The following is a 21,309-nucleotide window of genomic DNA, read 5'->3' as shown; positions in this document are numbered from 1 at the left end:
ACAGCTGGGAAAGAAATCGCAAAAATAGAATGGCAGCGTTGTGGGTGGAAACATGCAGATTAAGGGGCGGTACTAATAGAATAAGATCTCCTTCATGCATCACTAGGAAAGCGAAATCTGAGCAGCTCATTTTTTCACTTGCTTGCTTACCAAAAGTCCCCTTAAAATCAGAAATGGATTCCTGATATCTGTGGATGTAAGTGAGCTGCAACTTCAACAACAGTTCATCTACCAGTGCAGTTTGTTTGAACTTGGGAATTGTCAGGTTTTTTTTTTTTTTTTAACTCCTTCACTCCTACTGGCTCGAACATGTTACATATCGTGGATTTTATGTCAGTTGAAATGAAAGAAATTCAGCATGTCACAGGTTATAGAAGTAGGCATTTATCTTTTAAACACTTAACAGGCATTTTATAATGAAACAAGTATCCAAGTATCTTAACAGAATTCTTTTCATCAGCAAAAGAAAATGACATTAAATAGTTCTCAAAAACATATACAGTTAATAAAACGGCAGTTTTTAAACACAAGGCTAATGGTGTATTCGCTGACACAGACTTCTTTAAATCTGTTGGGTTTAAAACTTGTGTCCTAGTGTTATTTGATGTTTAGAAATTTTCAGTAATACAGGGTGAGATATAAATTACAAAATATTGGTTTAAGAAAATCTTGGTTTGTGTCTGACAATTACATTTTAATACACTGAACAATAGCATTAAACAATAAATTGAAAGAAATATCAACTGAGAAGCCACAAAATTTAAAAAAAAAAGAAAAAATACAAGCAACGGTTTGAAATTCAAATTTGCATATTCAGCATTATTTCAGCAAATCTGTAATGATTTCTAAATGAAAAAAGTATGTGGTTCACATGTTTTCAAGTTTTACTTTGTTGACACCAGTCTCTCCTTTTAACACCAGATATGAATGATTGTGTAATTCTGAACCACGTTAACATCCTGAAAAGGTATAAAAATAAGTACATTCTGAATAGTTACGAACTTGAATTAATAATATTAAACGTCACGCTCCCTTTGCATAGCAACACATCAGTCATGTGGGAACGCTGACCTGTGCTCTTGCACACAGCAATTCATGTCATGGAACATATAAAAATAGATACATTTATTACATAAATGTTTGAAGAAGCCAGTTCTTGCATCTTTCAGCTTGCTTAACAAATCTAACACACACACGCACTCTGAAGAACTGTTACATATTGAATGAAAATAAAATGGACTAATTAAAAAAAAAAAAAAAAATGCCCAGTGATCTTAAACGAGTTTAAATTTCCTGGGCTTGATGCCCAACATTTGCATTCATGTTGGGGTTAATTTACTTTTTATTCTTGTTTACAATTAAATCTATTTTGAACTTGGGGGAAAAAAAATATTCATAATAGAGCAACGCTTGTTAGAATTTCAGATAATTTGAGTTTGACACAAGCTGAAGCACAGATTCACTCTGTTTGTCTGTGTAGGGTGACTGTGGCCAATTCTGGTTCACAGATTTACAATGGAAGCATGCTAAAATAACATTAGTACTACGAAGCTCAAACTTAATCTTAAGAAAAAGGCAACAAGCAACTTCCTTTTGTTTGACCAAGAGTCTTGAAGTCAAGATGTCTTCATTGAAGCTGTGGAGAGCCACATATTAGATGTTGTCATTTGAACTGAGGCTTTTGAGATCTCCTCAACTTCAGCTGCTTCTTGGAAAGAAGAGCACCATAGTGAGAGTTAGTTTTGGCATGTCTTATTGAACACGGAACAGGGGTGTTTAAACCTCAGAGCTGTCCACGTTGTGTCTCATGGGCTCCCTGTTGTACGCTGTGCAGGATGAAGTGGAATACGGTGGGTACTTTTTCTCTTTCCTCTTGCGTCGCATCAAGAGAACCACCAGAACTACAACCAGGCATACCAGCAGGATGAGCCCAGCCACCCCCAGCAACGTAGACATGCCAGCTGGAAGAGAGGAATCTGAACCAGGCCCCTTACCCAGGCTCCCCTCCACCAGAGGCTGCTCCAGGTAGGTCTCGCGACCCCATGACTGACTCACCCGTAGTCGGTTTGAGCGATCCAGGGCAATGTGCTGAATGTTGGTGCCTCGGTTATTCTCAACACCAATTTCAAAAGCTTCTGGGTCGGGTACTGCACGTCGACTTCGGGATTGGGTGCCAGAGTTAGCAATGGAGGATATAGCGTGGTGGTACTCGATGCTTCTTTTACCACGACTGGCATTCTCTTTGGAACGGAGTGTGTAGATGGTGTGGATGAACCATTCACGGCCAGCGGCGACCTGATGAATCAAATGTAAAAGAAAGCTTAAGATTCTGGTTTGGAATTGGGATTTACTGTGGTTATAAAACATAGTGAGTCTCTGACCTGGAAGAGGGGAGATGATGACAGGGTGAAACCGTCTGATCCAGGCTGTCGGACCAAAGGCAGGGCTCCAGGGGTGTCCATAGCAAGAGTGGCATCAAACTTGACATTTCCAAAGGCGGAGGCTTGAGTTTCTGGCTGAGCTTTGTCCTAAAGTTTAAAGACCAACAAGTTCATACTTTCATCATGGACATTCTTACAGTTGAGGTTAAAAGTTTACATACACCTTGTAGAATCTGCAAAATGTTAATTATTTTACAAAAATAAGAGGGATCATGATATTTTTTTTATTTTGTACTGACCTGAAGAAGATATTTCACATAAAAGACATTTACATATACAGTAGTCCACATAAGAAAATAATTGAATTTATAGACAGGACCCTTTTTTAAAAGTTTATATACACATGATTCTTAATACTTTGTTGTTACCTGAATAATCCACAGCTTAGTTTTTTTTTTTTTTTTGTTTAGTGATAGTTGTTTATAAGTCCCTTAAATTTGTGTTCTTCAGAAAAATCCTTTAGGTTTAACAAATTCCTTGGTTTTACAGCTTTTTTATGCATTTGAACACTTTCCAACAATGACTGGATGATGTTGAGGTCCATCTTTTCACACTGAGGACAACTGAGGGACTTCTGAAGGGCAGTACTAAATGAAAATATATGATATTTAGGAAAAATAAGAAAAATGTACACATCTTCATTCGGTTCAAAAGTTTTCACCCCCGGCTCTTAATGCATCGTTTTTCCTCCTGGAGCATCAGTGAGCATTTGAACCTTCTGTAATAGTTGCTTATGAGTCCCTCAGTTGTCCTCAGTGTGAAAAGATGGATCTCATAATCATGCAGTCATTGCTGGAAAGGGTTCAAATACACAAAAATGCTGAAAAACAAAGAATGTGTGGGACCTGAAGGATTTTTCTGAAGAACAGCGGTTAGTTTAACTGTTCAGGACAAACAAGAAACTCATGAACAACTATCACTAAAAAAAAACACACAGCAGTGGATCATTAAGGTAACAACACAATGTTAAGAATCAAGTTTTGAACCAGGTCATTTTTTATATATTCAACTACTACTTTTCTTGGGGACTATGTAAACATATTTTATGTAAAATATCTTATTCAGGTCAGTACTAAATAAAAAATAACATCCATTTTGTATGATCCCTCTTATTTTGGTAAAGCAATTTGCAGATTCTGCAAGGTGTATGTAAACTTTTGACTTCAACTATATATCCTTCGCATTTTCATCTACCTCTATTCAAATAAAGATCCACACAGTGGTAAGATCTACATTCACAGTTAAAATTTGTGTGAAAGGTATAGTAAAGCAAGAACGGTATGAGGATAAAAAAAATACATACCAGGATTTTAAGTCTATACAGCAAGGATGGAGCATCAGCAAGGCATCCATACTCTTTATTAGTAGGGTTGTATTTTGGCACGTAGCCATCTGTGCCAGTACATAGGAACACTTTCTCAATGCTGCAGGAGAAAGAGTCACCCAGGTTCTGCACTGGATCCACCATCACACGGCCATAGATGTTTGAACCTACCGGGGAACCGATCAGAATAAGGTTCCACACTCAATGCAATAATAAGTTAAACTATTTTGGCCTAAACTAATATTTAAATGATTATCTTGTATTGCTCCTGGATTCTAGTACCTTCCATAAAGGCAGTGTCCGTGCCCTCTCCAAAGCCCATGGAGCCATCAGACAGCCACAGCTCCTTCTTCGACAGCAGGAACATCTGTGTGTTCAAACTAAACTCTGCTGCTACAGGGTCACTCACCTGAGAAACAGCATACAAATAAGAAGTATGCTCTAACCATATAGTAGGAATCAATGATAAATGGGTCAATTCTGAATTTTCAGAATGAAAAGGTCAATGAAAAAGCTGAAACCAACCTGTTGGAAGCGGATGTCCATGTCGAAGGTGAGGGGTTCCCTCGGGTGACACACAGGAGGTATACTGAACTCCCCGTTAGGTGAAGCAATGCATGGAATCAGCTTCACAGTATAGGTGCCGGAATAGTCCCTCACCTACACACACATATAATCAGTTAACCTTTTTAAATTCATAAAATCTATAGCCTACATTTATGAATACTAGGACTGAGAGTATCTAACAGAAACAAAAGGTAGAAAATAGGACAAAACGTACAGCAAAGTCAGAAACGAAGCTCCACTGTTGCATGGGCTGGTTGTAGGTGGGCTCAGTTCTGATTAGGGAGAGGGTGAATGTAAGTCCAGAGTGGTCCACTGACATTACCATTGAGGACAGAGTGGTTCCTAAAAGACAAAACAAATTCCAGACATTTAAAATTCCAATTGAACATTACTTCAGAAAGAATGAAAAAAAAATCTTATCAGAATTCAGTTTATTTTAGTAACATCTATTTGACATATTATTTTGACACATTTACTCATTTAGAAAATTATAAAATGCGTTATTACTATGATTTCGAATTGCGTAATATACTAATATATTTTATTTACAAAAAATATAAATATCTTATGCCAGTGTACTGATCGACCAATCAGAGGCCACGCAGGGATAAAGTTACGTGTGACCAATATGAAGCCAAGAAGAGAAAAAAACAAGGGAAATAAATACGGATATATGAATTGACGCTGATGAGAATTCACCATTTGTAGTTTGAAGAAAGTGAGGACACAATGAACGTCGCAGTGAGGGTTTTTTTTTTGTTTGTTTGTTTTGAGAGTTTTTCCAACAAAGCTCCACAAAAATTAAAGGCGACAAAAGTGCGCCAAAACAAATCCGGCCCAAAACTAATCGTGTTTACATTTACAAGCGAAGTGACAGGAGCTCAGACTCAGAGAGACCGAGAAATGACTGAGACAAAGATCATTTATCATTTTAAGGATTTACCTGGTGTCCATTTAATGCTTTAGTAAATGGTAATTCTAAAATCTGTTACATACAGGCCATAATCCCTGGTGAAAAAACCAGCATATGCTGGTAGGTATGTTTTGATGCTGGGATGCTGGTTAGGTTTTGATGCTGGTTTGTGCTGGTCCTTTGCTGGTTCATGCTGGTCCTTGACCAGCAACATGACCAGCAAAAACCAGCAAAGGACCATCTTAAACCAGCATCAAAACCTACCTAACCAGCATTCCAGCATCAAAACATACCTACCAGCATATGCTGTTTTTTTCACCAGGGATATTTATTATTAGTATGGCTATGTTAATAATACACCTGTTTAACACCAGTTTAAGTTACTCAATTATAATACATAGCTTTTAGAACTGTAAACCTTTTGAGAGAGAGAAAAAAAACAGTGAAACCTAATTAGAATCGTCTTGGGCATCCACAGCACAAAGTCTCTGAATCATTTGTTTTTGTTTCCTTTTAAATGACCCCTTAAATGAGAAGTAGGATTTGGAAAAAAAAAGTTTGTGAAATATTTTGTCACCACCAGAGGGCGGTAAAGGCTTCTTCCAGGAACGTAATGACAGGAAGTTTACTCTTAGGGGGCACGTTGCACTGTATCTTACAGATGCATCTCTTCAAGGAAGAGATGAAGAGCTTGACTGCACAATGGATAGGAGAGCCTGACAACAAGTATGAGTGTGGCTGTGCCCATCTGCACCAATGTCTGTGTATTTTGGGTTACCTGGGTGAGACATGACAAACTGTCCTCTGAATCGAGCCTCAGTCTTGAAATTGACAACAAGACGGCCTTCATCATTTATTCTCATGCTGGTGGGATACATGGCACCTATAAAATAATTGCACAAATAACAACATAAGACTCATTGTGGCTTTCATTGAAGGTTTATGTGTTGACAAAGACTGATATATACTGATAAATATTTTAAAACTTGCATTAGTCTATTTATGTGCATTGGTCTATACATATGTCTATTACTTTGAATTTATGATGCATTACTTAAGGTAAAGCTACCTTGCAGCTCAGCTTCTGGTGGGCTTCCAATACCGTCTTGCCATAAGATGGCGGTGTCATACACAAAGGTGAGCCGCAGCTCAGACCGTAGGTCAAAATGTTGCCAGCCGCCAACCGCAACAGGAGAGTGGAAGACATAGGACACAAACAAAGGCACCCGCAGGGTCACATAGGACTGAACAAGATTCAACACCTATAAACACAGGGAGAGGAAAACACTTTTATTCAGATATTTATGTTGAGAATATACATATGTCTTTTTTATAACAAAGTGTAGATCTTGACAATTTCATTTATTTATTTATTTACTTACTTATTTTTATCTAATTTATTAATATTTAAATATATATAAGACTGACCAAATGTAGATAAACTTATTGATAAGCAGCTTAAATAATTAATATATACACTGCCAGTCAAAAGTTTTTGATTTTTAATGTTTTTAAAGAAGTCGCTTCTGCTCACCAAGCTGGCATTTATTTGTTTGAAGTACAGCAAAAACAGTAAAATTCTGATAATATTTTTTGATAAAAATATTTTTACTATTTAAAATAACTTGTTTTGTACTTGAATATATTTTAAAATGTAATTTCTGTTTTTAAAAGCTGATTTTTTAGCATCATTACTCCAGTCACATGATTTTTCAGAAATCATTTTAATATTCTGATTTTGATCAATTTAAAGCATCCTTGAGCAGCAAATCAGAATATTAGAATGATTTCTAAAGGATCATGTGACACTTAAGACTGGAGTAATGGAGTAAAAATACAGCTTTGCCTTTTACATTTGGAAAATATATCAGAATAAAAAAATTGTAGTGTTTAAAAAATAATTTGAAATTGTAATAGTATTTCATAATATTAATGTTTTACTGTATGTTTGATTAAGTAAATGGTGCATAAGACATTTCTTTCAGAAAAAAACATCTTTCAGCCCCAACCATTTACAGTAAACAGTATATACATACTTATTATTATTTTATTTTATTTTTATTTTTTTTGACTTTTTTTAATGTTTAACATTCCCTTGGCACAAATTCTGAATGACACAAACTCTTCAAACCCTTACCTGTCCATCTGTGCCAATGGATCCCCCACAGTCATTCAGGAGCTCTGACATGTCGTAGTAGCTGCTGAACTCCCACAGACAAGCCTCCAGGTTAAGATTGCGGTAGAATCGAAGAGAGTTGGTGCTACGCATGGCCACACTGTACTGGTACGGTAAAGTCTCGCCAATAATTTCTGGGTTCTTTGTGGCGTCAGTGATGAAACCATGTGCCGTTTGGATCTCGTTGAAATCCAAGAGGTTAGAGCAGCGGTGGTTACCTACACGTGTGCCATCTGGACTAAGGGTTAGCTCAAAGTTGGAAAGTGGACGTGTGGAGATAACAGGCAGCATGCCTGAGGAAAAACAGTGGAGATTAATATCCTGGACTTTTTAGACATTTCAGTTGATATTTGCTTTCTTAATAGTGATTTTTTTTGTGATGGAGGTGGTCACTTACCATCCATGTGTGGCATAGTAACAGTGAGTTTGATCAAATTGGGGTAGTCAGGGTCATCCGGACCAGTGTAACGGATTTTAGCTGAGAACGGTTCTGCACCCACTGTGCCAGGTATACGAGGCTGACACAGACCTAAGGATGACAGACAACTTGATTAAATTTTAAACTGATTCATTTTGCTAGAATCCCCAGAAAACCGTAAAACATGTCAACAAAACCCAGTGCTTTGTTGAGCAGTCTAAATCTTGGTGGTCAGAAAAGCCTCACCCTCCTCTCGGCTGATGACCACAATGGGTGAAGTGAGCTCCAACCCAGCATCTCCATTGGCATTGAAGGCTCGGGCGGCACACTGCACGCGGGAACCAGCCTGGAAGTAGATGGAGTCCAAGGTGATGGACTTGGTGTTAGTGAAGAAGGTGTTGGTGTCCACTTCTCGCATGGGGCTGGTGACTCCATCTGGTCCACTAGGGGCACTAACCATCCAGCGGTACTGAGTCATTGTGTCATTGATGTTCTCCACTGAGCAAATGGAGCCAGTCTTGTCAAAGTCAAAGTATTTGGGGTTGCAGGCCTGATAGAACATGGACACAAGAAAATAGCAGAATTACTTTTTTTTTTTTTTTTTTTTTTTGGAAGAATTAGAGACTAAAACTGCATTTTAGTCGCAGATTTTTAATGTTTTTTTTTTTTTTTTTTTTTTTAAGAATTCTTTTATGCTTATCAAGGCTGCATTTACGTGATCAAAAATACAGAAAAAACTGTAATATTGTGAAATATTATTAAAGTTTAAAATAATGGTTTTCTATTTTAATATATATTAAAATATACATTATTCCTGTGATGCAAAGCTTAATTTTCATCAGTCTTCAGTGTCAGATGAACCTTCAGAAATCATTTTAATATGCTGATTTATTACTTTTATTTTTAATGTTGGAAACAGTTGTGCTGCTTAATATTTTTTTTGGAACATGTGAACCTGTAATACTTTTTTTCAGGATTCTTTGATGAATAAAAAGCTAAAAATATCAGCATTTATTATTATTATTATTATTATTATTTGTTGTTGTTGTTGCTAACACATCCTTGGTGAATAAAAGTATTAATTTCTTTCAAAAAATTTACTGACCATAAACTTCTAAATGGTAGTTTACATTGTTACAAAATATTTCTATTTAAAATAAATGCGCTTCTTTTTAACTTTTTATTCATTAAAAAAATCATGAAAAAAAGTGTCACACATTCCAAAAAAAAATATTAAGCAGCACAACTGTTTTCAACACTGATAATAAATCAGCATATTAGAATTTCTGGAGGATCATGTGACACTGAAGACTGGAGTAAAAATGCTGAAAATTCAGATTTACGTCACAGGAATAAATGACATTTTAAAATATATTTGCATAGAAAACTGTTATTTTACACTGACATAGTATTTCACAATATTACTGTTTTTTTTCTTCTAGATTTTGTTTAATCAAATAAATGCAGCCTTGATGGGCATATAAACTTCTTTAAAAACATTAAAAATCTTACTGATCTTTTTACAAACTTTTGAACAGTAGTGTATATTATATCCACCCATGACAACATTCAATTATTGATTCAATGACTTCACTGAGACTGGCTTTCTTTTATGTGATGAGGTCACTTCACCTTCTCCTTTTGCAAGATGTCACAACTTTTTGTACATTCCCACTTTCTGATTTTTTGTATTTATATGGTAAATGTATATAAATAATAATAATAATAATAATAATAATAATAATAAAGTGATTAATTGGGATTAATTAGCATCTGTGGTTTCACTCACCGTAACGCACACAACAGGATAGCCAGTTGGAGGGTGGGGATTGTCCTTGGTTTTAATTGTATCATCATACAGCAGCAGTGACACCACCTGAGGCACTGCTGGGAATGTGACATCAGCCACACTATTCATCTCTTCGATGTACACAATAGCCTTATTCATCTACAGAAATCAGGAAAGGAAAAGACAACAATTTGTACAACCAATCTCATTTTAGGAACAAGAGTATGTCAACCCTACAATAACATAAGCAGAGGTAAAAAGACAGCTTACTGTGAACCTTTTATTCAAGTAAGTACTTAGTTATAGTTCAGGGTCTGGATTCACAAAACATTCTTAAGAATAAAATTATTTCTTATTCTTAACTAAAGTTAGAAATATGTTTTATTCTTAAAACCAGTCCCTAAAAATGTTCTTTTTTTTTAAAGATAAAACATACATTAAATTGCTAGGTGAAATATGGACAAACCCAGCAACTGGGTTGTTTTGACCCAGCAGTTGAGTTAAGAGACCCAGCAGTCTCTGCTGCAACGCTCTGCTCTACATGAAGGCATGTACTACAGTTAGCGGAAAATAGAGATTTTGGCTTATTAAGTTTTAAATATGGATATTTTCCTTAAACAAATGCATCGATTTGCTCCAGAACGCATTTATTAACTCCGCGGAGCCATTGAGCACTTTTTATGATGGATGAATGCACTTTATTGGCCTTCAAAATCTCAACCACCATTCACTGGCATTATAATGCTTGGAAGGGAGCAAGAACATTAAATGTAACCCCGTTGTATTCGTCAAGTCATATACACCTAGGATGGCTTGAGTGTAAGTAAATCATGGGGTAATTCTCATTTTTGGGTGAACTATCTCTTAAATACTTAAAAACTTAAAGAGTTTTCTAACTTGTTCAGTAAGTTCAGTAGAATAGTAGTGTAAGTAGTAAAGCTCTGTACAAACACATTTTAGATGTTCAGTCAGAGACACGGCTTGACGTGTGATGTTTATGTGCAGGTGACCCAAGTTCAAGCACTCTTCTCAATTTCATTTCCTGTCGTCTCTCAGACTGTCACTGTCAACAAGATAGCAGAAAGCCCCCAAAAATGGCGCTAAGGCCTTGACTGTGGAGCGTTTTGTACATGTTCAATGGATAACTCTGTTTATAGGTCACTGTGTCTGTTGAGGCTCGTTTACATCATACAGACTCCTCTGAAAGAGACCGGAGACAGCGATTGGCTCTTGCTGACAGAGGCAGCTGCCGCATGGCTATTTTAGCAAGAGAGGCACGTTAGCGTGTGTCTGTGCAAGTGTGCGATGTGGCGTCTCTAGGGGTATTTTTAGAGATGATGGTCTCTGACCTGTGTCTCAGCCACCATATACTCGTCAGGCTTCATGTGAACGGTGAAAGCCTCACGAATCTCTCTTTGTCCATCGTAGAGAACCTGGATCTCCACCACATGCTCTGTCTCACCCTCTTTAAACTCCACATCTGTAAGGAAATAAAAACAAAGATATACAGAAAGAAAATAGATAACCATTCTGCTCATTCTCCACTCCTTTCAAGCAGGATGTTGCATGTTTTATTAACCATGCTAAAATAATCTTCATACACTTCATGGATCTTCTGCTAACCTTGAGATAGGGGATTGTAGTCCTCTCCTGATGTCGCAGAGCCGTCCTTGGTGTGAATTCTCACTACAGAGACCTTGGAGGTGTCGCCCTGCCGCAGGACAGGAATCTTCACTACAGCAATCTCTCCAGGAAGCTGTGGCTCTCTAACACTGTATTTGATCTCGGCGAACCTGATGATGGACTCTGAAGTGGAAAATTTGTTTTGTTGACTGTGAGGGAAGCCCATCAAGATCTTTATGCAGATATTTGTGAAGAACAGGCTTCTCCAAACTCGGTCCTGGAGGGTCGATATCCTGCAGAGTTTAGCACCAACCCTAATTAAACACACCTGATTCAGCTAATCAAGGTCATGCTAGAAACTTCCAGGCAGGTGTGTTGAGGCAAGTTGGAGCTAAACTCTGCAGGACACCAGCCCTCCAGCACAGAGTTTGGAGATCCCTGTTCAAGAATGAAGAGAAAAGGAATACTTACTATCCTTATTGTCAGTGATGGTGACCAGAGCTTCTTTTTGTTCTCCTACTGCAGCTCCATATGGTGATTTGCTCTTAGGTGTGCCCAAAACCAAGCGGAACTCCTCATCCTCTTCATGAATCGTGTCATCCACTAAAGTCACCACACATGGCTTCTCGATCTCCCCTGCAAACATGCAGATACATGAGCTGAGCAAATCATGTAAGTGTAGATATATAAAAAGCTGGTTGAAGAACAGGTTGAAAGAAGAAACAGACCTGGTAGGAACACGATGGTAGACGCGTCAGTGTTGGGTCGTTCATCATAGTCCATCATGACCTGGGCAGATCCCTGGCGAGTATAACAGCGGACTGTGGACCTTTGACTGATGTCGCCACTACGGTACACCATTGCTTTCACCTCTCCATCGGCCTCATCCACCTTGTACTCTGCCTCCCTAAACTGGACTTTAGGCACTGCATAAATATTCAGCTTTGATTAGTTAACAAGCATCATTCAGCTGACAAGAGTGTTTGGAGTTTTGAATTGTCATTATTGACATTTTATCTGCAGTTTGTTTTATTCCTTGACTCACAGTCTGTGATGGTGTCATTGATGGTGATGACAGTTTTACTAGGTTCTCCAAGGACGGCATTCATGGGCATACGCAGCACCAACTCAAACGTCTCTGGTCCCTCCAGCTCAGGCTGCCCAAGGTCATCGAGAATAGTCACACGAAAAGTTTGCATGGTCACACCTGGAGCAAAGTCTAAGTTACGGCTGATTCCCACATAGTCTAGACCCGCTGGGAGAGAGAGAAGGGTGGGGAAGAAAAAAATTCATTTTATTTAAGCATAGAAAAATCAGATATCAGCAACTGTTGTTTTTTGACAACTCTGATGTGCTTTACCTTCTGCTGAAACAGGGTCACTCTTCCTGGAGCGAACTGTGACAGTAGCTGTCTTTGAAAGGTCAGTTCCAGTTCTCCACACTTTCACTTCCACATAACCATCACTCTCATCCACTGTGTATTCAGTCTCTCCAAAATAGAAAGATGGCTCTATACCAAAGGGGAAAGATCAGTCAACTTTCTGTCAACTTTTTGTATACAAATTTCGTATCATTTTTCGGTATCCTGAACCATCTATGTTAAAAAAAAAAAAAAAAAAAAGATCTGTGTACATTAGTCTTAGACCAGTAGTAAAAATGCTTCTATTTTAAAATTTTCAAAGGATTAGTTCACTTCCAGAATAAAAATTTCCTGATAATTTAATCACCCCCATGTCATCCAAAATGTTCATGTCTTTCTTTCTTCAGCCAAAAAAAAAAAAAAAAAAAAAAAAAAAAAAAAGGTTTTTGAGGAAAACATTCCAGGATTTTTCTCCATATAGTTGATTTCATTGGTGGCCAACAGGTTGAAGGTCCAAAGTGCTATTTCAGTGCAGCTTCAAGGGGCTCTACACGATCGCAGCTGAGTCTTATCTAGCTAAACAGTCTGTGATTTTTTAAAAAAAATAAAAATGTATATACTTTTTAACCACAAATGCTCTGCAGTGCGCATGCGCATCTTCACGTATTGTGTAATTACATTGGAAAGGTCATGTGTGGTTAGTTCTTCATCTGTGTAGTCCAGTTCAAACAGGTAGAGTAGGGCAAAAAACTCTGTCTCATTTCCTTCTCCAACTTCAAAATCATCTGATATCATTGTTTTACTTTCTTTGCATGTTCACTTTGTTAACGCTGGGTCGGTACTTTTGACTACGTTACGCGTGTGTTATTACATAATGTGTGAGGTCAAGCTAGTGCAAGATAAGCATTTGCGGTTAAAAAGTATATACTTTTTTATTTTTTTTTTTAGAAAATGACTGATCATTTTGCTAAATAAGACCCTTAATTCCTCGTCTGGGGGCGTGTAGAATCCTTTGAAGCTGCATTGAAACTGCAATTTGGACCTGCAACCCGATGACCATCATTAAAGTCCACTATACAGAGAAAAATCCTGGAATGTTTTCCTCAAAAACCTTAATTTCTTTTCGACTGAAGTAAGCAAGACATGAACATCTTGGATGACATGGGGTGAGTAAATTATGAAATTTTTATTATGGAAGTGAACTAATCCTTTTACTTTTTTATTAAAAAAAATATTATTAGGATAATTTCAGTTGAACAAATTTTAGCATTTCGTAGGCCCTTCTTTTGCAGTAATCAAGCTGACATAAACTCCACAACTTGGCATAAAACTTCATGATCCATGTCATCCAGCATGATTTGATAATGTTCAAAAGAACATCTTGTGCACCAATGAAAGCAAGAATATCTGAACTTTTGTCCAGTTCTTATGTGAAAATATGAAACATTTCTTATTCATTTTATTTCATAAGCATTTTTTCTTTAACTTTCTGTTATCTTCCATGTTTAAATTAGATTTGGAATTCTAGATTTTCAATGTGGTCTCAGACTTTTAGACCCTGCGGTACCTTTCAGCAAAACAGAAGCCGTTAGGTGCCATTTCCAGCAGCTATAATGACATTTAAAGCCATTGTTCTCAGAATTGTTAGGTCTTGTTTCATCTTACACAAAGATGTTTTAACCCATTAGTGCTTCTGACAAAGATCTAGATCTGCCATCACCCCTATGACAGCACAGGAAACCTACTATCATTTCAAACGTCCTGTCTGAGTGCTGAAACCAGACCGTTGAGTCTACTTCAGTCAAGATGCACTTGGGTGAGTATTTACGTTTGCGTGTGCATGTGTGTGTGTGTGTTTGGGAGGTCTGAGAGGCTCCCATAGCAATATCAGCATCAGCTCATGATAAATGAATGCAGAGGGGAGAGGCCTTTCCAGGGTGGGGGAAGAAGCCGTGAGTTTGAGGGGCCATACAAAGAAAAAGAGCGTAGTGACACCTCCATAGACAACAAGTCCGAGACAAAACAAAAAGATTCCAACTCTGGCTGGCATCCAGACCACAAGTCTATCCAGCAGAGTCCCCATCCCCCCTGCAAATAGACACAAATATACTACTGGGCCCTTCCAGACCCACCAAGACGCTGAACTACAATACGCACATTAATCTTCACTTCTTTCTTCTGAAAAATAAAGTCTAGACATGTACATACATTATTTACACATAAATATCTTTAGGGGTAATTTCCCAAATTGTGGAGCATGGGACTGTTGTTAACGGTGCTGTTTAAAACTATTAGACTGTTTTTAGAAGCAAAGAAAATAAGGGATAAAAAGGCTATGCTTTAAAAAGGCAAATTCCTGAATTAATCTTTGAATGCACTGAATTCAAAGATGACAAACTGTCTCTTGTTTAGACTGTTTCTCCTTTGAGCAATGTGTATAAATCCTAAATCCTGCACGGGCAGGATGTTCACAAAGCTTTTTCAGGTCCCTCGCTGAGGTTTATGGGTCGTTACAGAGGTCATAGGGGCCTCAATTGTGCTCCTTCAACTTGTTTTGGGTTATCGTGTTACCATGCTGCCAAGGACAACGGTGGTATGACCGCAAAGTAAAGATGAATTGTTCTGTGGCGACCTATGCTTTCAAAGCATGTATAATAAAAGAACAACTATAACGAAACAGGTGAGACGTCAATATAACCACAGAACGTGGTGGAGATGGTTTTGTGTTGCTGAGGATGAGTCATTTTTAAACCTGAATATCGTGAAAGCACTTTCCTTGTGGTTTAGAAAAAATGCACAGAATATAGTTGGTCTGGCTTGCAATCCTGTATGCAGTAGGCTCAGTGCCAAAAATCAATGTTGTTTTTTAGAAATATCACTTCATTAAAGAATCAAAAAATGGTTTCCACAAAAAAAAAATCTTCAGCACCAACAGATCATGTGACGCTTTTATTTTAAATAGCATTAAACCGGAAAACGTATTTGAAATGGAATAAAATGATCTATTTAGATTTAGCCAACTTACCATCATCATTATCGGCCAAGATGACTACTTTGGCACTGGGGAACTTGGCTCCCACTTGGCCACCCATTGGCATACTGAGGGACACATTGAAGCTCTCCTCTTCTTCAAAGAGGGAGTCATCAATGATTATGATGCGACACGACTTCTCTCGCTCATCCTTATCAAAACGGAGGACGCTGGTGTGGTCCTCGGGTCTCGTGATGTAGTCTGAATAGGAGAGCACTGTGCTGGGGGTGGTTCCGGTTGCACTGCCTGTATAGAAGGATATCTTTTTTATACAAGCAGACTTTCAAGTACAACAGCGTTAGAATATACACCAGAAGTACAGCTGAAATAAGGTCATGTAAGGTCCTGTAATTTAAAATAGGCAATATTTGAATGATTTTGTATTATGAAACAGAAAATAGTTCATATTGTGATAAGTAAAGTAGGTTATTTAGATCTCACCTTGTTGTGTGTAACAAATAACCATTAGTTCTTGGCTGACGTCTCCTGATCTTCGTACTGGGACTAATAGTTCTCCTATATCCTCTTCTATACGATATTCTGCTTGAGGGATGAATACTGTGGACTCTGAAAAAGATAAATTCTAACATTTAAAAATAAACATATAACAAGATATGTTTAAATAAATATTAATTTACAGGATTAGTTCACTTCCAGAATAAAAAATCATTTACTTGCCCCTATGTCATCCAAAATGTTCATTTCATTCTTTCTTCAGTAGAAAAGAAATTAAAGTTTTTGAGGAAAACATTCCAGGTTTTTTCTACATGTAGTGAACTTTTATGGTTCCCAATAGGTTGAAGGTCCAAATTGCAGTTTCAATGCAGCTTCAAAGGGCACTACACGATCCCAGTCTTATCTAGTGAAACGATTGGTCATTTTCTAAGAAAAATACAAATGATTTATACTTTTTTACCACAAATGCTTATCTTGCACTAGCTCGACCTCACACGATCTGTAATCGCACTCACATGACATAGGCGGAAGCACCGACCTAGTGTTTACAAAGCGAACATGCAAACAAAGTCAAACGCCCTTTTCACAATAAGGTAAAAAAACTTTGTTGGGCGATTTTGAAATTGGAGGAGAAAATGAGATTTTCACCCTACCCTACCTTTTTGAACCAAAGCATACAGACAAAGAACTAACAACATGTGACCTTTCCAACATGATTACGCAATGCGTGAAGATTCACATGTGCATTGCAGAGCTTGTGCAAGACGAGCATTTTGTGGTTAAAAAGTATTTATAACAAAGTATATTTGTTATTTATGACCAATCGTTTCGCTGGATTAAACCCTTATTCCTCGGCTAGGATCGTGTACACTTTTAAAAATAAAGGCTCCAAATGGGTGTTTTTGTGCTGATGTCAAGTCACAGAAGAACCATTTTTAGTTCCTTAAAGAACCTTTCAGCAAACAGTTTTTAAAAGAACCATTTGTAAGAACATTTTCAAAATCTAAATAACTCTTTTCCACTATAAAGAACATTTTTTTGCATTTGAAAGGTTCCATGGATGTTCAAGGTTCTTAATGGAACCATCGATGCCAATAAAGAACCTTTATTTTTAAGAGTGTAGAGCCCTTTGAAGCTGCATTGAAACTTCAGCTGGGAACCATTGAAGTCCACTATATGTAGAAAAATCCTGGAATGTTTTCCTCTAAAACCTTAATTTATTTTATTCTGGAAGTGAACTGATCCTATAAGCTTAGGTAGTCAAAAGTATTTGTGCTTATTGAACATTTAATTTCAAAACCACTGGCTTTAATAAGGTGTTGGTCCTCCTTGAAAGCTTCCACTCTTCTGAATTCACACTCTGGTAATAATATATACAATACAAAGATAAAGTAGGAAGTCATTAAGCATGGCATAATTACCATCACCAGGATCTACAATCTCCACAGTGGCTGTATCAGGGTATTCAAGAACAGCCATCACTGGCTCTGAAAGCTGGATTTCGAACATCTCTGAAGTTTCAAACTCTTGGTCGGTGAATATCTTCACCCTCCAGGTGGCGGATGTCTGGCCAGGGTTAAACTGGACCTGTTTCTGAGCTTTGCCGCGGAAGTCTTTGTCCTGTTTTGCTGTACCGTCTTTGGTGGCAATGCCTTTGAAATAGGAAACATTTTTTAGGCCTCAAACTACAAACATCAACTGAGTGAATAGTTTATAATATCTGCTGACTACTTTATAGCCATATACTTGAAGAAACAGTAAAAGACTGTGGTACAATTTAAGACATTGTAAGACAGTTAAAGGGCTGTGAAAATACCAAACACAGAGGGACCAACTTGTAACAGCTGCAAATAAACATTGTTTACTATGTTTAAATATATACAGACATGACAATGAGGGAGGTTCAGTTTTGTTTTTTATTAGAATTCCAAAATTTAATGAACTGTAGTTTTTGTCTCCACAAGACTACACATGTTCTATCATTGTTTTTAACATATAAACAAATATTTTGTAACACAAAAGCGATAAAAGGGATACATTTTGGACTTGGGTAACTCACTTTAATAAATACTTACTGACAAATGATGTCTCTCCCAAGTATCCCCGGCGTTTGAGGGTGACCTCCAGAAACTTTGCATCCTCATCCACAATGTAGTATTCCCTTTCTAGAGATATCCAAGCCCAGTTCAGACGGAATGGTTGTGGTTTCAGTTTGTTGCCCCCTTTTCAAACAAAGAAAAGCACTATGAATTTAATGACGCACAATGAAAAAAGACAAAGCGTGTATTTGAGCCCCTTGAGAACCCACAGTTTGCTAACGATTTCATCTCTTTCAAGTTCAGATATGTAAAAAGAAAGAGGGGCCAAAATGAGTGCAACTTGATCCTCAGTCCTGCTTGTGGATATCCTGGGGTGGTTTCGTTTTGTATTGACACTCTCCACCCTTTTTTGTCTTTCCCTCATTACTACTGTAAAATCAATACTCAATATTTCATGTTCACACTGCCTTCTTTTTTCCAACTTTTGTTGGTAGATGAATGAGGCTCAAGAGGAATGAGTCCAACGAGGTGTCAGGTTAATGCCGAAAGCCCATACCATGATGGTGTAAAGAAGGCAGTTGTGGAAAATTGTGGTTGGTGCAGATTAACACAAAAGATGGAGAGTTGAATGAGATGAAAACGCCAGCAGGGACCATAAAGAATACAGTCTGACCTTTTGCCACCAAGACTTAAATAATATGCCACCTCCAAGGCTACTGAAGTTGAGATAAAGAAAATAGACATTGTACTGATACTTTAACCTTTTCTTTTCTTTTTAATAGTTAGAGCTATTTATTCTAAATTTTAGCATTATTCCGACACTTCTTCATCAAATAATCACACTTCAGCAACTAATTATCTTTTTTAATAATCAGATTAAAGCATAATCGGTTTAGACTCTCTCCATTGGCTAAATGCTTTAAGCAGTGAGAAGACACAATCCTGAATCTTGAGTGACTGAAGTAGGATAAACAGCTGTAATGACTTTGAAAGTATTCTCAATCCCATCTTGCCATAATCCGTGCTACCCCATGACTCTGATTATCCCTAAAGAGTAAAGGTATGTTACATTCTTGGACACTATTTCATGGCTTAAGCTGTTCTGCATTCATTTTAGAAAGCAATTTCTGAGGCCTTGATACATCACTGTAGATTACAAAACGTATGCACAGTGCATAACTGAATAAAAAAAAATTAAATTTTAAATGTGAATTTAAAAAGTCTTAAAAAAGTGCAACTCTTTTTTTGTTCAAGAAATGACTAGGTATTGTATGTTATTTTGTAGTTACCAGAGCTGGATAGTAACTGATTGCATGTGATCTGGATTTCGTAATCAGATTCCAAAAATTAAGAACTTAATTAAATTACATTTTAAAAGACCCGTAATCAGATTGCAGTTACTTTTTTATGGATTACATATTATTTACACAATTCATAATTATTCATCATTTATTGATTCTCCCTAATACCTCTTTTTCATTTTTTAAATTTTGCTTTCTAAAATAGCCTACTGCGTATATACATTTAGAAAGTCTTCAAGACATTCACACAAAGATCAGTCATTATTCAGGTGGTGACAAAGCATTTGATCACTGATTTACAAAAATCAGTGATCATTGCATTAACTGCTGATGAACACATTGATTTTTATTATCACTCTGTGAGTTAACCATGTATTTCTATGTCTTTGGAAAGCTTTTGTCTTTCAAACACATTAAAATGCATAAATTCACTAACTTTCCTTCACCTACTACATTGGAAAAAAAGATTTTAAAATAAGTACTTTAATAATGATTTTTTTAGTAAGATTTATTTATTTATTTATTTTAGTTTTTCATTAAACTCATAAACCCCCTGCAGTTCCTTCACAAACACCAGTTTGGGAAACCTTGACATAATATAATGTTTAATGCACTTTATGTTGTTGATTACATCAAATGGAATATATTTCTTTCCCCTTTAGTTTCATATGCCAATATAGTACAATACTATTGTATTTAAATCAATGTGATAAACAAGTTAGGTCAAAAGTAATCTAAAAGTAATCTGATTATATTATCTCAAATGTGTAATGTAATGGATTACATTACTAACTATAATTTTTGTCATGTAATTTGGAATCAGAAATGTATTACAATTTGTAAGTAATCCACCCAGCTCTGGTAGTTTCTACATATGTGACCCTGAACCATCAAAATATTGATAAAATAGCTTTTATAGTTGTCCAAATGTTCTTAGCAAAAGTTGTTAGCAATCAAAAATTAAGTTTTGATATATTTACGGTAGGAAATTCACAAAATATCTTCATGGAACATGATCTTTACTTAATATCCTAATGATTATTGGCATAAAAGAAAGATTGATAATTTTGACCCATACAGTCTGTTGTTGGCTATTTCTAGCTATTTCTATATACCTGTGCGACTTATGACTGTGGTCACAAATGAACATTAGATCTGCTCTTTTGATGTGCAGAAGCAATATTATAGTTGAACTCACAATATGTGTCAAAATAGAAGTTATGTCGTCAGACTGATTTATAGCAATAAAACATCATCATCATATCCTCCATTGGCCTTCTTCTGTACCACCCTTCTCTCCGTTTAGGAAACGGCTCAGCTTGACATGACAGCATTGGCCTTGACCAAGCTCAAGTGTCTGACAGCCCTGCCTAAAAATACAGAACTCATTTATCATTTTTATCTTTGCCCTAGATTGCTGAAGAGTCGTTAAACACATTGAAGTGGATTGACATAGAAGATGTGAGGGAGCCTCATACAAATTAGATGTTTTATTTCTTGTTAAGCTTTCACATGAGTGCAAATACTGTGGCACATTACAGATGCACCAACTAAGATCTAAGTGCGTAGCTGAGCACATTAACAAGTATTAAAAACAAGCTGATTATTAAACATCCCACAAAGGCACAATGTGAAGAAAATGAAGCACGTTTCAAAGGCTTAATGAAAGGGGAACCATATTGTAGCTCAGCCAAGTGGTTCTTTCTTCAGGAGACAATTTTCCCAGGCATACTGCCCAGTTTGAGTATGAACTGATATTGAGCTTAGTGCGGCTGTATCAGAGGATTATCAAACGGACAACATGCAGACAGAAGGCTCTTTTTCAGTTAAGAATACAGCAGTCACCTGTGAGATGCAGAAGCCTTGTTTCT

At 37.0% G+C, this 21,309-nt stretch overlaps 1 protein-coding gene across 1 annotated transcript in view; it reads right to left on the bottom strand.

The window, feature by feature from the left end:
- Window positions 1-367: 367 nt before the first annotated feature.
- Window positions 368-21,309, bottom strand: part of frem3 (Fras1 related extracellular matrix 3) — a 36,771-nt gene continuing 15,829 nt past the window's right edge. Inside the window, exons 3-24 of the mRNA XM_051115514.1 lie at window positions 18,174-18,320; window positions 17,520-17,750; window positions 16,084-16,209; window positions 15,637-15,888; window positions 12,612-12,761; window positions 12,297-12,506; window positions 11,980-12,177; window positions 11,723-11,887; window positions 11,252-11,434; window positions 10,978-11,108; window positions 9,629-9,787; window positions 8,086-8,389; window positions 7,819-7,950; window positions 7,383-7,714; window positions 6,315-6,507; window positions 6,024-6,128; window positions 4,547-4,674; window positions 4,291-4,425; window positions 4,048-4,174; window positions 3,745-3,932; window positions 2,382-2,528; window positions 368-2,295 (exon numbers count right to left, since the gene is read on the bottom strand). Of these exons, the coding sequence (XP_050971471.1) occupies window positions 1,777-2,295; window positions 2,382-2,528; window positions 3,745-3,932; window positions 4,048-4,174; window positions 4,291-4,425; window positions 4,547-4,674; window positions 6,024-6,128; window positions 6,315-6,507; window positions 7,383-7,714; window positions 7,819-7,950; window positions 8,086-8,389; window positions 9,629-9,787; window positions 10,978-11,108; window positions 11,252-11,434; window positions 11,723-11,887; window positions 11,980-12,177; window positions 12,297-12,506; window positions 12,612-12,761; window positions 15,637-15,888; window positions 16,084-16,209; window positions 17,520-17,750; window positions 18,174-18,320 (4,262 nt within the window). The 3' untranslated portion in view covers window positions 368-1,776. The remainder of the gene's footprint in view (window positions 2,296-2,381; window positions 2,529-3,744; window positions 3,933-4,047; window positions 4,175-4,290; window positions 4,426-4,546; window positions 4,675-6,023; window positions 6,129-6,314; window positions 6,508-7,382; window positions 7,715-7,818; window positions 7,951-8,085; window positions 8,390-9,628; window positions 9,788-10,977; window positions 11,109-11,251; window positions 11,435-11,722; window positions 11,888-11,979; window positions 12,178-12,296; window positions 12,507-12,611; window positions 12,762-15,636; window positions 15,889-16,083; window positions 16,210-17,519; window positions 17,751-18,173; window positions 18,321-21,309) is intronic.

This window comes from Labeo rohita, chromosome 1 (genome assembly GCF_022985175.1).
Source record: "Labeo rohita strain BAU-BD-2019 chromosome 1, IGBB_LRoh.1.0, whole genome shotgun sequence".
NCBI lineage: Eukaryota > Metazoa > Chordata > Actinopteri > Cypriniformes > Cyprinidae > Labeo > Labeo rohita.
Note: the sequence above shows the minus strand (reverse complement) of the source record. Positions and strands in the feature narration are given on the sequence as shown.